The sequence below is a fragment of the Hemicordylus capensis genome, chromosome 2, assembly GCF_027244095.1.
Source record: "Hemicordylus capensis ecotype Gifberg chromosome 2, rHemCap1.1.pri, whole genome shotgun sequence".
Classification (NCBI taxonomy): domain Eukaryota; kingdom Metazoa; phylum Chordata; class Lepidosauria; order Squamata; family Cordylidae; genus Hemicordylus; species Hemicordylus capensis.
The window spans coordinates 241,144,180-241,160,368 of NC_069658.1; the positions used below are offsets into that span (position 1 = coordinate 241,144,180).

Here is a 16,189-nt window from a genome sequence, read left to right on the forward strand (position 1 = left end):
AGTGCATGGCAACATGGGATGCTGCTATATACTGAGTCAGACCCTTGTTCCATCTAGCTCAGTATTGTCAACACAGACTGGGTGGCAGCAGCATCTCCGAGGTTGCAGGCAGTCATCTCTCTCAGCCCGTCCTTGGAGATGCCAGGGAGGGAACTTGGAACCTTCTGCCCTTCCCAGAGGAGCTCCATGAGGGGAAGATCTTACAGTGCTCACATGCTGTCTCCCATTCATACACAGCCAGGGCAGACCCTGCTTAGCTAAGGGGACAAGTCATGTTTGCTACTACAGACCAGCTCGTCTCCACCTTCCAGTATTGCCACCTATCTTATAGGGCTGTATGAAAAGATAATGCAATATGTTTTGAACGATCCGAAGAAGCACCTCTGAGTGTATGACCAAGACCACCCAAGCCTTTCTTTTCCACCCCGTCCGCCCTTCCTTCCATTCAACGGGACCCGTGTTTAAACCCTTGTTTCATGTTTATCTCCCCCGCCTCAATCCCCAACAAGGTGATACTAAACGACTTGCCAACAGGGAATGCCTACTTGCCAATAGCCAACAATAGAAAACCTAGGAATGCCCATAGGGAACAAAATTTAAGGTATATGGACAGTGATCTTCCATGGTTGCTATTGGCAAGCATGTGTCCCTTTGGCCGATGAGAAGCCTTTCTTCAGCAGTCTCTTCATTGTGAGCCCTTTCAGCTCTGAATCCCACCAGCTACTCCTTTCAGGGAGCTACCCCGGGCTCTCCCCTCGCCCCTGGGGCTTCCACCTGGGCAGCTCTTCCCCTAGCCGCCAACCCACACCTAGCTCTTCTTCAATTGGTCCCTTTGGCTTTACCTTGGGAAGTTTACTGCTACTTAAAAACACCACTACCTGCTCCTTGCTTCAACCCGCCAAAGAGCCAACCACCTCCTCACACCTTTGCTGCAGCTGTAGAAGTTTCTGACTTCCTGGCCAAAGGGGGTTTGGTCTTTTCATTCTCCTGGGGCCAGAGTAGGTGGGAATCTTGAATAATTCAGTGTGTTCAGGGAAGTGCTGAACCTCATTTTAAACATATCCCTTCAGCTGTGAAGGGAACACAACAGCACCCCTAAACCTCTGCGCCACTGGCCAGTGCCACCTTGGCTACTGCTCTAAAGGGCCATGGGGCTTATAGGGTCACATTGGGGTTCCTAAAGGTGGGCAACCCATTTAAGATGGGGGTCCATTTTGTTACAGGTCCCACCTGCTGGGAGAAAGGCAAAATAAGTTTAGAGTGGGTCCAAGAGAATCCAGGGAGCACCAGCAGAAAAACAGGGAGGATTCAACAATGTACAAATGGTCTGGAGCCTCGTCCATGCTTTGGCTGCTAAATCAGGAGTCGAAGTAGCCATTTTACATGAAACGATCCGTGAGACTTGCTTTTGTAAAAACTGCGGGGAGAGCGGGCTAAGCACACTCTCCCTGCAGAAGAGCGCGCAAGGAGCCCTGGGCAGCCGGATCGGCCGCCCACATGATGGCCGGCTCTGAGACGGAGCCGGCAAGGGCTGGGGAGCTCAGGGGCCCCGCGGCCCCCGGAAGCCTCAGCATGCCCTGTGCGAGCATGCAGGGCATACTGGGGAGACCCCCGAGCCAGGAAGCTGTGTTTACGCCTCCCGGCCGGGGGTCTACTCACAAATAGCCATGGTGCGGTGGCGCAGCTACTCATGAACAGATAGCCCGGTTTTTCTAAAGGGCGGGCTACAGGAGCGGGTTAGACGCTCCAGAACCACCGGGCTTGGCTACGAGCCCGGTGGTTCTTACAATCACAAAAATAGAGCTAGGATTTTCCTAATCGTGAGAATAGCCCCAGTATCATTATGAAAAGGGGGTTACAGAACTTGTTTCTAAGTTCTTTAAGAATATGGCTTCCCTGGGGGTCAGATGCTGACAATAGCTGACATATCCTGACTCAATTTAATAGAGGAAGTTCTACTATAATTTAGCAGCCCTTTTAGAGCAACTCCCAAGTAGTAATATTGACCCATTGAGTGAGGATCTCAGCCAATGGCTTGGGCCCAAACCACGGCTGACGTGCTGCAGCATCTTCCACCAACACAACTCCTGCTCTGAGACTGCAACACTTATAAAAGGGAGCACCGGAGGGATTGTGCGAGGGTGCACTTGTGTGTGCAAGGCTGCCAGGACTCCCTCTGATGATGGTAGTAGCATAGCAGTTATGCCAGCGGCAGACTGTGCATCATGTTGATCCATGAAGACAGTGGGGGAGACCTTGTCATAGGATGACCTAGGAAGCTGCTAGGAAGACTATTCCTTGGATGGCCATTTGTCCATCTAGCTCAGCATTGTCTACACTGTCTGGTAGCAGATCTCCAAGGTTGCAGGCAGGAGTTGCTCCCAGTCCTGCATGGAGATGCCAGGGATAGAACCCGGGACCTTCTGCATGCAAGCATGCAGAGGTTCTACCACCGAAGATGGTCCCATCCCCTAAGAGGGATATATTAATGTGCTCACATAGTATCCCATCCAAATGCAATCCAGGGAAGACCCTGCTTAGCAAAGGGGAACATTCATGCTTGTCCTTCATGCTGAGCTGCAGGCACCTCAGAAGCCAAGCCCTTGCAGGGTGGGCAGGCAGACAGCCAAGTCAATATCTTGAGCTTCAACACTTCCTGGCACCTCCAGTTTCAAGGACTGCAGGGGAAATAACCATGGATCTTTGCTGCTCCCTTGATCCCCCGATGGGTGCCACTGGATGCAAAACCTCCCCCTTCCCCTGCTTGGAAGTGGCTCAACTCTTGCAGCTCTTTGCAGTCCAAAGGCCATTGTGGCTGGGGATGGTTGGAGTCACCATCCAACCACAGCTAGGGACCAAGGCAAGGAACCCCGCTTCTAGCAAAGGATGGGGGTGGAGCTCGAGAGAGAGATTCATAGCAGCATCAACTGTTTTCCAGATTGGCCATGTTCTAAAACTTATTAAAAATCAAGACATGAAAACTGCATTATACTTGCATGCAGCCAATTTGCAGAGATAAGCAAAAAGAACTGTTGTAAGACTAATTGAGACAGGGTATATGCATTTTTTAAAAATACAGACATAAATAAGAGAGAATTCTTTGGCATTTAAACCTCACACAAAAAGAGAGAGTTGATTGCATTATTTTAACAACGTTTCGTTAGGAATCTCTTCTCTTGGAAATCCATGGTGGACATTCTGGGACCTCCCCATAGTTGCTAATTTTAAGGTACCCATTAGGGTTCTGCAGCGGACCCTCCATTCCCATGAATCTGCAGCTCCCTCCTGCTGCTAGGTGGAGGCAGCTGTTCCCAGAGTGGGTCATCATTCCTTGGCTGTTTCCCACATTTCGGGCACCACAGGGGCCCATGGAACTGGCTGGGAAATCCTATGGGCCATCTGTAATGTCAAGTGTCCCCATGTGCTTTCCCAACACTCCCACATGCCTTCCCAGCTGGCCCTGTGGACTCTGGGGCCAATAGAAGGGGCCCTCCTGGCCCTGGAGATGTGAAGAGGAACTATGCGGGGATTTCTACACTGGGAGCAGCTGCCTCTGGGCAGTACCAGGGGGATCCAGTCCTTTGGCTTCCCGTCCAGGGGGATCCAGTCGACTTCCCATTCAGTGTTCACTGCCTTGAAACACAGCGTGGAGAATGGCACCAACATACTTCGGCTAGGGAACAGACTTGTTAGTGTGAAAATAACAGCCATTACATATCTATTTCTGCTCCTCCTTTAAAAATGGAATCATTCCAAATGATCTCATAACGTACGTTTCCCTAAGCTTTACATGCTATCTGTTTATTATGAAACTAGGCAGGGGCAGCGACCAGAGGAGCAGGCACTGACACGGGCATACCCCATCTGTAGGCCTGCCTCCTCTTTATTATTGATGTATTTTATATACCACCTAACTCCAAAGGTTCTGGGCAGTTCATGAAAATAAACACAAGAAAAACAAACGAAACAATTATAAACAACAATTTAAAACATTCAGAAATTTTAAAAAGCCTGGCTGGAAAAAAGTCTCTTAAGGGCTCTTTAGAAGGATGGCAAAGATGTTAAACCACAAATGCCTATAGTAGGCCTGCTCAAATTAAGCCCCCCAGCTGTTTTGGGACTACAACTCCCATAATCCCCAGCCACAGTGGTCCACAGTCAGGGATGATGGGAATTGTAGGCCAACATCTGCAAGAGGGCTGAAGTTGAGCAGCCCTGGTCTACAGGGAGCACATGGCACAGCCTAGGAGCGGCAACAGAGAAGGCCCACTCCCGTCACCGCCAGACGGGCCAGGGGCATCCGGAGACATCTCATTGTGCGATGGGGATCATACAGAAGTAGGTGCTCTCCTGGGTAACCTGGCCCTACACTGTTTAGAGCTTTAATGGTAATCATCTGCACTCTGTATTTGGCCCAGAAAGCTATTGGTAGCCAATGCAATTGCTTTAAAACAGGCATAAGATGGTCTCCCCGAGACTCCCCAGAGACCAATCTAGCGGCATTTTGAACCAAGGGAAGTTTCCGAACGACGTACAAAGGCAACCCCAGGTAGAGCGCATTGCAGTAGATAAACCTAAATTTCACTGGGATGGTAAAGCTGAGATTATGAACTTTGGCCAGCTGACCTGACTTAATGTATGATGAACCCACAAACTTGGCACATTGGGAACTAAATGGCAGGAAGAAGCATTTTAAATGTAGCCTCCTTCCCAACATGCAAACATTTCTTTTGCGCAATAGTCAGTAACTCTTGGTTTGTGTTTGTGTGTAAGTGAGAATGAGTTCTGTGCGCACACTGACTTGATGCTGCTGCCCGGGGCAAAACTCTTTCCGCTCACCTATTCTAAACATGAGAGGGAACACTGCTGCCCACCACAGCTCCTCTGACCCTGCCCTTCTTCTTTTGGAGTGGGGGAGAGGAGAGGGGGGCTAGAAAGTCTCTGCTCCACTCCCCATTACTGCATCTTTGGGAAGGGGAAGTGAGATGGAAGCTCTATCTACATTAAAAACATGTATATCCTACTAGGTGTGAATTCTTTCATCTTAGGTAAGATGAGTGTTAGGATTGAAGTTCTTTCCACACTCTAGGCATTTACATGGTTTCTCTCCTGTGTGAATTCCTTGGTGATTCTTAAGATATGAGCTCCAGCTGAAGTTCTTGAATTTTACTGTGTGAATTTCTTGGAGTTTCATAAGACGTCCTCTTTGTCTGAAGCTCTTTCCACACTGAAAGCATCAAAATGGTCTCTCTCCTGTGTGAATTCTTTCATGTTCTCTAAGAACTGATCTCTGAATGAAGCTCTTTCCACACTCCAAGCATCTAAATGGTTTCTCTCCTGTGTGGATTCTTAATATCTCCCTGTGGACTGAAGCTCTTTCTACCCTAAATGGCATCTAAATGGTTTCTCTCCTGTGTGTGGTTTTTTTTATGTTGGCTAAGATGTGAATTCTGAATAAATCTCTTTCCACACTCCAGGAATTTAAATGGTTTCTCTCCTGTGTGAATTTTTTTGATGTTTTCTAAGATTTGAGCTCCAATTGAAGCTCTTTCCACACTCCATGCATCTAAATGGTTTCTCTCCTGTGTGAATTCTTTCATGTTGTCTAAGATCTGAACTCTGATTGAAGCTCTTTCCACACTCCAAGCATCTAAATGGTTTCTCTCCTGTGTGAATTCTTTGATGTCGTCTAAGAGGTGCAATGTCATTGAAGCTCTTTCCACACTCCAGGCATCTAAATGGTTTCTCTCCTGTGTGAATTCTTTGATGTCCTGTAAGATGTGAACTCTTATTGAAGCTCTTTCCACACTCCAAGCATCTAAATGGTTTTTCTCCTGTGTGAATTCTTTGATGTTGTCTAAGATTTGAGCTCTTATTGAAGCTCTTTCCACACTCCAAGCATCTAAATGGTTTCTCTCCTGTGTGGATTTTTTGATGCTGTCTAAGATTTGAACCCTGTCTGAAGCTCTTTCCACACTCCAAGCATTTAAATGTTTTCTCTCCTGTATGAATTTTTTGATGCTGTCTAAGATGTGAACCCTGACTGAAGCTCCTTCCACACTCCAAGCATCTAAATGGTTTCTCTCCTGTGTGAATTCTTTCATGCTTCTTAAGATCTGAGCTCTGACTGAAGCTCTTTCCACACTCTAGGCATTTAATTGGTTTCTCTCCTGTATGAATTCCTTGGTGTTCTCTTAGATGTGAGTTCAGACTGAAGCTCTTTCTACACACCAAGCACTTCAATGGTTTCTTCGCCCTTCTCTTCATTCCCCAGTGACATTTCAGCCACAATTGATAACCAATGCTTTTCTCACATGAGAGTGGCTGCCTCTTTCGCTTTCCCTTCTCTATTTCTTCTTGGATTGGTGTTTCTTGGGAGACACCAGCATGAACAGGAGGAGTTTCATTCTTCCTTTCATGGCTTTCTTTTGTTGCTTTTCTCTGTTGTCCTTTCTTTTTGCATCTTGCTTTTTCTACTGCTGACCCGCAAGCTTCTCCTTCAGTCTTGATTTTCCACCCATCATCTGCTAGGAAAGAGAGAAAAAAAGAAGCATAGTATAGACTGCAGGTAGAAAAGAAGCGTCAAAATCAAGCAATAAAGCCAAGGAAAAGTGGACTTCAGAACAGGGAGTAAATCATGAAAGCCATCTCCAGTGATTGACATTAAATGAAGAATGGTGCGGTGTAGATTGGATTGGGCTTCCCACACAGCCGTGAAGTTGAATGGGTTGCTGTGAAGGAGCCCTGTGCATGATAGGACTTGGTCTCTATGATCCTAAACGTGGGAGCACCACCTTCACAGCATCCACCGGAACTGCCCCTCACCAGCAGAGAGTGGTGGCAGCAAGGGCCGTCCTCCGCTTCTGTCCGGCTGCTGTCCGGAACTTCCGGCTTGGGGCTCTAAGCTGTGCGGCTGAGGGAGCGAGCACAGAGGTGTGGCTCCCCGCTCAGCCCATTCCAGCAGCCGCACAGTCTCCCTGTGCTCTGGGATGGCTGCTTCAGGTCGTTTCCCCCATGCCATCTTTTCCCCTGCCACTCCAAATATCGCTCCCAAGCCACAAGGAGGAAATGAGGGCTGATTTCTACCATTCAGACGGCACCTATGCTGTTTGTGCGTGCACTTACACACCTGAGCCATCGCCATGCAGGAGACAGACAGACAGACATCACGGAGGACGAGCAGGAGGCAGTAACAACCAGCAGGCAGGAGCCGCAGTTGACTGGAGCCAAGCAGCCGCCCTCAGGTCCCTCTCTCACCTCCCACTCAGTCCCCTTTGCTTTCTCTTTCTCCTTGCCCCCTTCCTCCTCCTCTTCATCTCCCTGCTCATTTCTCTTTTATTTTTTCTTCCTATTTCTGGGGTAACTCTCCTCTCCTTACTGGTTTTCCTTCTTTCTCTGCCGCTTGTGGGACTCCTCTGGAGTCAGAGTTTGGGGTGAAGCTTTTGGTGGCTGTTTGGACTGCTCTCTGCACCCCAACTGCCCCTTGCCCTTCTCCTGCGTGCCCCATTGCTACATTCACAGCACTTTCCTCTTGGGGCTCCCCTCCCCCTTGCTCTTCCTCTCTTCTCTCCTCCCATCTTTCCTTCTTACTTCCAAAACTCTCTTTGATCCCTCCTCCCACCCACCTTTCCCCCTTCTGTTTGGGCTGGAGCAGCATTGCCCTAGATCTTTTCCTCTTTCCGAGCATTCTGTGCTTGCAAAGCCCCTCTTTCCCCACTCATCAAAGTGGAGGAGCCAAAAGGGCACCTAAGGACAAGGAGGGGAACCCCACATGGGAAGAGGATGCTTTAATAGAAAACTGGGCTGGAACAGCCTGCGACACATGCTTGCTGCTCGCTTTTGGAACAATGTGAGGTCTCAGTTGCCTCTAAAATGAAAAGAAAAAGTTTCCTTCTTCCCAGTTGGATTCAGCAAATGTGATTCTTTGAGAAAGTAAAAAGAAATGTGTAGTATGAGTTCTTGGATATTCGTGCATTTCATTTAGTGTTTGTTCAATTGAATTGTCTAATGGTTTAGTTATGATCAGTGCTTTTGGTGAAGATAAACCATGTCATATATGGGAAGTCCTCTTAGATAAAAACATGGAAAGAAAGGTGATTGTTTATATATGAGACGACACTAAATAATTTTAGGAAGACATTGATAATATTACCAAGGATGGGGTCACAGTTCCCCAGAAGGAAGAAGTATGCCGTCTGGGGGTGTTTCTGGATACAAACCTCTCCCGGGTGTCCCAGGCTGAGGCAGTGGCCAGAAGTGCCTTCTATCAGCTTCGGCTGATATGCAACCTGTGTCCGCTTCTTGAGATAAATGACCTCAGAACAGTGGTACATAGGCTGCTAACCTCCAGACGGGATTACTGCAATGCACTCTAGGTGGGGCTGCCCTTGGTACAGAATGTGGCTGTCAGGTTGGTCTCTGGGTCATCTAGGAGAGACCATATTACTCCCGTTTTGAAAGATCTACACTGGCTGCCAATAAGTTTTCGGGCAAAATACAAGGTGCTGGTTCTAACCTGTTCTCTGGTACTCTGACAACTTTAAAAAAGTCTTTAAAGACGTATTTATTCACCCAGGCTTTTAATTCAATATTGTTTTAATAGTTTTAACATGGTTTAAAATGTTTTAAGGATTGAATTGTTGCAGTGTTTTGCTGTATCATTTACTTTGTTTTAACTGGTGTTTTACTGCCGAGAGATGCAAGTTTTGGCCGGCATAAGAATATGTTAATCCAATCAATCAATCAAGTTACAAAGAAATGCTTTTCTTGTCTGTAATAATCTAAATATTATTTTTTATAAGTGTTGTTCCTAAAATAATGATTTGTCGAAAGCGGTTAGATTCTTACTTGGAGTTTATTTAGTGAGAAACACAACTTCACAGCATTATTCCATTTGTGTGATAGGTGGTGTTTCTCCCAGACAGTATTTACTTCATCAATATGAAGAATTGAAGATAAAACATAAGTAACATAAGTGAAGATAAAACATAAGTAACCATGTACACTGCTCTGGGTTCCTTGGAGGAAGAGCGGAATAGAAATGTAGGATACAAAATATTGTTTTGGAAACAGATGGATTATTTTCTTCCTTTGAAATAGAGGAGCAATGGGAATTCTGTGAACAATTTGGATGGATGGTGGTATGATGCTTTCCAAGTTGAATTTTGGGATGCAAATGTCTTAAAAGTGTGTATATTTATGTCTTGGTAATAGGCAATGTGTATTATTGATTTATTTGGTTAAGGGCCCCCCAAACATGCTGATTCGCCCCCAGCCCCACAAACCCCTAGGGACAGCACGGGTGGCAGCGACTACAGGACCGGCACTGGAACAGGGGTGAGTGAGAGAGTGAGTGAAACTACCTAAACTCCAGTGGGGTCACCTTTGCAGTTGCTTTGTACAGTTCCTACATCTCAGCCAACAGGATCGAGCAGCTCCTTTGTCTCTACCGAATGAATAGTTTCCCAGTATAATGGAATAATCCAATAAGCCCACCATTGCTGATCAGAACCCTATGGAAGAAGGCCAGTTTACAAGAGACACATCAACAAGACACAGCCTGCAGGAGAGAAGAGGAGGAGGAACATCTGCTTCCAGGCAGACCCAAGGGTGAGGGACTGGGTGCCTGCCTGTCGGCTTCTTCCTCTGCCCCCCCTCTTACTATCTGCCCCCCAGGCTGGACTGTGGTGAGGCTTTGCAGGACTGGGACCCACAGGGGCTGACTTGGCAGTTAACTGGTTTCCATCTGCCAGAACGTGCTGCTCAGGGCTATTGAGAGTGCTGCCAGTGGTGGTGGGACCGCCACCAAAGGGGTGACACCGAAGGGGGTTGTCCCTTTGGGGGAGCAACTTTGGGGGACAGCGAGGGCCAGGGCCAGGCCTCCTGGCCCAGGTATTTGTATGGGGGGGCATTTAATAGTGGGGCTTCTGTTTTAAATTACTCCTGGGTGAGACTGTATATAACGTTTAAAGCCCTAAACGGCTTGGGCCCTGGGTATTTAAGAGAACATCTTCGTTGTTAGGAACCCCACCGCCCATTGAGATCATCCGGAGAGGCCCATCTGAGTTGCCCCCGGCTGGTTTGCTGGCTACTTGAGGACGGGCCTTCTCTGCTGCTGTCCCAGAGATTTGGAACGTGCTCCCTGCTGAAAGAAGAGCTTCCCCATCTCTGATAATTTTTAAACACTGACCTATTAATCCAGGATTTTAATTAAATATTGTTTTAACAGTTTCAGCATCGTTTTAAAATGTTGTTTTAACTACTGTTAAGTATTTTGTCATCATTTATTTTAACTAAAGTTTTAATTTTTGGTATGCTTGTTGTAAACTTCACAGAGACGTGAGTTTTGGGCAGTATAGAAATGTGTTAAACAAACAAACAAACAGGAGGGAGAGCCATCAGCGCAGAGAAAGAACACGCAGCATTTGTATTCAGAAGGCCCCAGACTGAGTCCTACAAACACCCAGTTCAGGCTTTGGGTAGCAGGGTTGAGAAGTTCTGTGCAAGAGACCCTGGAGAGATGCTGCCAGTCAGTGCAGACAAGATTCCGCTCAATGCATCAGTTTCTCTGCTATTCACTGGGAATATTTTTTTTAAGGATTTGGAGCCCACCTGCCACATGACCTCTTTCCCCCATTAAGGCTCATCCTTCACAGTTTATGTATCAGCTGGTCAGAAGGATGCCAAAGGAGCTCATCATGGCAATCACCACAACCCTCCCGGCCCATTCTCCATATCCAAAGTCCCGCTTCAGGGCACGGTTCGGCTGCAGCCTGCACAGCTTCACCCAATGGCCTCCAAAGCACTAATCCCAAACAGGGGTGCCAGCTGGCAGAGGGTCCCATCACAATGCCCCCAAAGCCAGTCAGTGATGCTGTGTTGCTTAAAGCAGAAAGCATCAGTCCGATGCCAGAAGGAAGCTGCTGTTCTCCCAGTTTGGCTTGAAATTCAGGTGGGAAAAGCAATCTTGGTGGAAAAGTCAGCAGGGCTCAAACACAGGGAAGAGAAGCACTTTCTCAGAATATTCAACATCCTCCCAAGACAAGCCAGCAAGAAGCCCCCGATATCGAATCCTAACACTTCCAACAAGAATAGTTCCATCCACAGTCCGCTGGATAAGTGTTCCCCCACCCAGCAGAGAGGCCCCGCAATCCTGCCATAAGAACACACCCACAAGGAATGCTGGGTCCCGACAAAGGAAAAAGCAGCAGCCATTCCTGGAGAGTGAGGGAGCCTTACCCAGAGAGGCCACATTCTGCCTATTCTCCTCCATGACTGCTCTGTGCAGGGCTCTTTGGTCTGCATCCAGCAGAGCCCACTCCTCCTCCGTGAAATGCACAGCCACCTCCTCAAAGGACACATCATCCTGAAACAAGAACATATTGGACTCACAGCTCAGAAAACAGTCCCCCCACCCCTATAACGCAGTGGTGCTCTAACCACCGGAACTTGGGGGCCCAGTCCAGTCCTCCAAGGTCCGGGAAGCACCTCCCAATGTCCGTGGCTGGGTGCCTTCGTCAACCCCCCCATGGCTGCCCCCCAAACCTCCGCTGTTCTGGTTTTTTTAAAAAAAATTCTTGCTGTGTCCGAGTGTCACGCCCTCGATCTCAGATAGCAAGGAGGAAGGGGAAGCTGACAGCCTTTCAGCTGATGCAGGGGTGCCTGAGGGGCAGAGCCCGGCTGTCAGTTCCCAAGAGATGGCTGAGGAAGGTGCAGCTGATGTTCCAGAGCAGGCACAGCAGTCTGAGGCAGCAGAGACAGCGAGGGACAGACTAGAAGATGAGCTGTGCAGTCAACCCCCACTGACTCCACAGCAAAGGCGTGTCACAAGGCAAAGAGCACAGCTGGAAACTATCAGGAGGAGTAAATGCCTCTTGCAGAGGGCTGATAAGCCTTGAATCCCTGCCAGCTGAATGTTATCAGCTTGGACTATAAAGCACACCAACAGCTTTCTGTTAGCCGCTAGAAGACAACATTTGTCAACCCTTGTGTCGGCAGCTTTCAGCCCAAGCCATATAGAGAGAACTATTCCGAACTGTGTTTCGTTTCTGCAGCCCAGTTTGTATTGTGGACTACCTTCCTGGACTTCCCTTCTGGGTGGCGGGATTGTTGACACTGAGGTGTGGCTGTGGTGGGGTGGGAGAGCAGAGCAGCCCTTCTTCCCTCTCCCTCCGGCGGTGGGGACTGACTGCTAAACTGCACAGGCGCACCTTGCAGTTACTAAAAGGTGCTGGTCTGAATGGACGGGCCCAGCGTTGCTCTGGTCCCCGCTGCCGGGTGGGGAAAGGGACGACTCTGCTCCCCACCCCCACAGCCAGCCCTCGGACACAGTAAGAAATTTAAAAATAGAAAAACTGGCAGAGGTTTGGCAGAGCAGGCTCCCCAAAGAAGGTTTTTCATGGTCTTGCGAGGGGTGTGTGTGTGGCCTGGGCGTCCAAATTTCCGAGGTGCGCCCCTGCCCATACACAGATCTCTGAGGAGAATTAAAATGAAGCACCTAAGGATCCTCTGGCAGGATTCATGGCCTCCTGGCCTTCCTAGTGGGCAGATCACAGAGAGGCAAATATTATTTCAGGCTCAGGGAAAGGCACCTAGGCTGTCCCCCACATGATCCCTCTCCTACCTGACCTGGTTGGGTAGAAGCTGTTTCTCCATCCACACAAGGGAGCCATGAGCTTGTCAACATCACCAGTGGTCTTCCATGAACTAAGAGAGACAAAAGCGATACTTTTTGTGTCGAGCAATAAAATGTTACATTTACATGGACATGTTTCTGGCAGGGAGCAGCACTTTTGCGAGGACAGGAGAGAAGAGGAGCCAAAATCACTCCCCAGTTTCTCTCTCTCAAGCCTACAGGGCAACTAGTCTAAAAGCACCCTGCTCCAACGCAGCTCTGATCAGGTTGATGGTCCTCTGTCCATCCCATCAGCTGTGGACTATAAAACAGGCCGGAGCAGCACAACATCCACCCCACGAGGCCTTTTCTCTTGGCCCGCTACTCGCCTCCTGAGCCCTCCATGGGGCTCGCTTCCCCCCGCCCCCACTCGCTTCTCCCCACCAGCTCCTGAGCCTCTCGGGACCAGGAGCGTTTGAGCCCTGAAGAAGATACAGGGCACATGCGTGGCCTCATTCAGTGCAGGCAGGTGCTCTGTGTCTCTTTCAGGGCGCACACGGGCCCTCCTTTCCAGGAAGCTCCCAGAAGCAGCGAGGGGCTCGCAAACTGGTGGGGAGAAGGGAGCGGGGGGTAGGGGAGGGAGCCCCTCTGAGTACATACTTGTTGCTCGGCCAGTACAGGAAAGGCAAGCTGGCGGGCAGGCAGTCCTGAAGGTCCAGCATTCCCTCTCTCTCTCAGAGGCATGTGCCTGGGGCGGCTGCTGCCGGCTGAACCAGCAAAGAGAGCATGTGGGTGGGAGCTGGTGCTCTCCCTCCTGAGCCCCTCTGCCCTCCTGATGAGAATGATGGCACGCATGCACACTCCGTCTCCATCAGAAGGCATGTGCCCCCTCATTCCCAGGCCCCGATGGAAGCGAGGGGAGCCAGGGCAGCAGAAAGGTGGGCCAGGCAGCGCTCTGCTCCCCTTCCCAGCCGCTCGCCCTCCTTTCCAAGAAGCTCCTAGTCCCAACTGAAAGTGGACAGGGAGGCTTGGGAGTGGGGGAGGGCAGATGGAGCAGGCCGGAGAACACGCCGCCTTGCCCTCGCTCCTGTGGAATGGTGCCCCCACCTACATTCAAACTGGATTCCTACATTCAATTCCTAAATCACAACTGGATTGAGGAATGAATGACTCGGCTTGGATTTCCACAGCATCTGAAAGAGATGCCCCCCCGCCCCAATTCACATTTGTGGTTATCCAATCAGGGTTTTGTTGCCATAAGGGTTTTGTTGCAAGTTTTGGGTGGTATAGAAATATTATAAATATATAAATATATATATATTATATTTTATATATATATATATATATATATATATATATATATATATATAATGGTTATGAAGTTTAATCCAATTTAATTTGATTCACCTTGGCCTGCAAGAGCTTCTACAGTTTAAATATTATTAAATTAATTTCAATGAATTTCATTTTAATTTGATTTAATTCAATTAATTAATATATTAAATTTTAATAATTAGTGCCCTAAATTTAGGGACTAAACATTGACCGTCAGCCCCTGCACACCAAGTCATGGTTGCTTTCAGCCCACCACAGCATTTCAGTAGTGCACCCCTGCTCGTCCCCCACAGACAGACGCAGGCTGACAAAGAAATACCCCTTTTTAGGCACAAGGGATTGAGGGAGACCCAGCAGAAGTGGGATCCATTATTCCTTACCCAGTGAGGTGGTATCTGCATGATCCTCCTGAGAGCTCCCTCCATGCAGCAGCTTCAATCTGGCGTCTGATAGAGTCTTCTCTGCCTCAGAAACAAAGAGGTTTGCTTCTGCTAATGGCCCCTGCACCTGAAAAGCCAACAGAAATCCCAGGCAGGGAAGGGGGAGGCAGGGTTTAGAAAAGACAATGGCAGGGGTGGGTGACTGGAGGGAGGAGGGTTGGGATACTTCCCCCTGCAAGGGTACTGAGAGAAATCTGGGCAAATTAAGGACATTTCTCCTTGCTTATATGAGACTCCATTTCAGTAAGTACACCTAATCCTTAATTAGTTTTACATCTTTCTCATATTAGTGACACTCTGAGGTCTTGCAGAAAGGTGGGTTATCCATTTTTTATATACATGAAGGTATGATGAAGAGAACTCATTTGACCTGCCACCAACTCTCTCACCTGCTGCTCTTTCTGCTTCTTGGCCTCTGCCTGGCTCAGGAGGAAACCTTCTGCCAGGGCCACTGCCTGCGAACTGGTTTCTGCTCCACATTCCCTCACCCAGCTCTCCACCTCCGGGGGCAGGATGGTCAGAAACTGCTCTAGGATCACAAGGTCCATGATCTGGTGTTTTGTGTGCTGCTCTGGTCTGAGCCACCGACGGCAAAGGTGGTGGAGTTGGCTGCAAACCTGTCGGGGTCCCTCAACCTCCTGGTAGCGGAATTGCCTGAAGTGTTGGAGCTGCGCATCTGAAGGGAGCGTGTCCTTATGCAAGATTTCCTGCAGAGTCCTTTCCCAGAATTCCTCACCGCTCCCAGCCTTGATGGTCTCTGGGCCACCTGAGTCTTGCATTGCCATCTCCAATTCCTTGCTCCAGAGGCAGCCTCCAAGAAGGCCAAAGTTGTTTCACCAACAGACTGGTCCTTGCAGCAGGAACTGCTGTAATGGATGAAGCCACTGAGTACTGCAAAGCAAAAACGTGGTTCTGTGCTTGAAGTAGGACACCCCCAAGTCGTGGAGGCATTTCACTAAGGAAAGGGGATTATTCGGGCTCCTTACAGAGGCTTCCCTTTATAGAAAAGGTTCCAAACCTAAAGGGCCCCTGCAGGATGGAAGGAGGTTCCTTGCTTTGCAAGTCACAGACCAATGCAGAATCTCCTCCCCGAAAAGGCTGGCTGTGTGTCCCCCGCTGCCCACAACACCCTTCTCTCCCCCACCCCTCTTTCCTCCCCAAAATTCCAGCCACATCTGCTTCTCCCCCTTTCCTCCTCCTCCTCCTCCTCCTCCTCCTCCAGGAACCACTGTCTGTTTTTCCTGTTAGGACCCCACAGAGCTATTGAGGGCAAGCAGCTGGAAAACTGGCTTCTGTCTCCTCAAAGCCTCCTCCTTTTGCAAAGAAGCTTGTCTCGGCTTGGGAGGAACTGCAGAGGGATCATCAGCCCCACACAGGCCACCTCCCCATGAGCTGAAGTGGGGGGGCTGCTTGGGGGAGACTTTCTTCCCCCCTTCTCCCCCCCACTCACCTCCTGGGCTTTGGTCTCCCACCCACTTACTCCTCCCGATTCCTTGGCCTTCATCACCCTCCTCCTCCTCTCCTCCCAGGTAGGGGTGGGGTTCCTTGCAGGAAATGACCCCGGAAGTCCTCCTCTTCCACAGCGAAGAGGGCGGGGCAGGAAGAGAGTGTGGCCAATCACGATCCCTTTTGCCTTCTCTAGGATTCACGTCTCTCTCACCTTAACTCTTTGCTGGCATCTCAGTCGGCAGTGAAACAGGGGCTTCCTTCCAGGCTTTCCCTTCAGAAGAGAAAAAAATGTTTACATCGGGAAAAAGACTTGTTAACTCTCAGTCTTTACCAGGACTATGCCATTGGACTG

At 49.1% G+C, this 16,189-nt stretch overlaps 1 protein-coding gene across 1 annotated transcript in view; it reads right to left on the minus strand.

Moving 5' to 3' along the window:
- Window positions 1-3,044: 3,044 nt before the first annotated feature.
- Window positions 3,045-16,189, minus strand: part of LOC128347441 (zinc finger protein 420-like) — a 94,148-nt gene continuing 81,003 nt past the window's right edge. Inside the window, exons 6-7 of the mRNA XM_053302123.1 lie at window positions 13,623-13,640; window positions 3,045-6,191 (exon numbers count right to left, since the gene is read on the minus strand). Of these exons, the coding sequence (XP_053158098.1) occupies window positions 5,482-6,191; window positions 13,623-13,640 (728 nt within the window). The 3' untranslated portion in view covers window positions 3,045-5,481. The remainder of the gene's footprint in view (window positions 6,192-13,622; window positions 13,641-16,189) is intronic.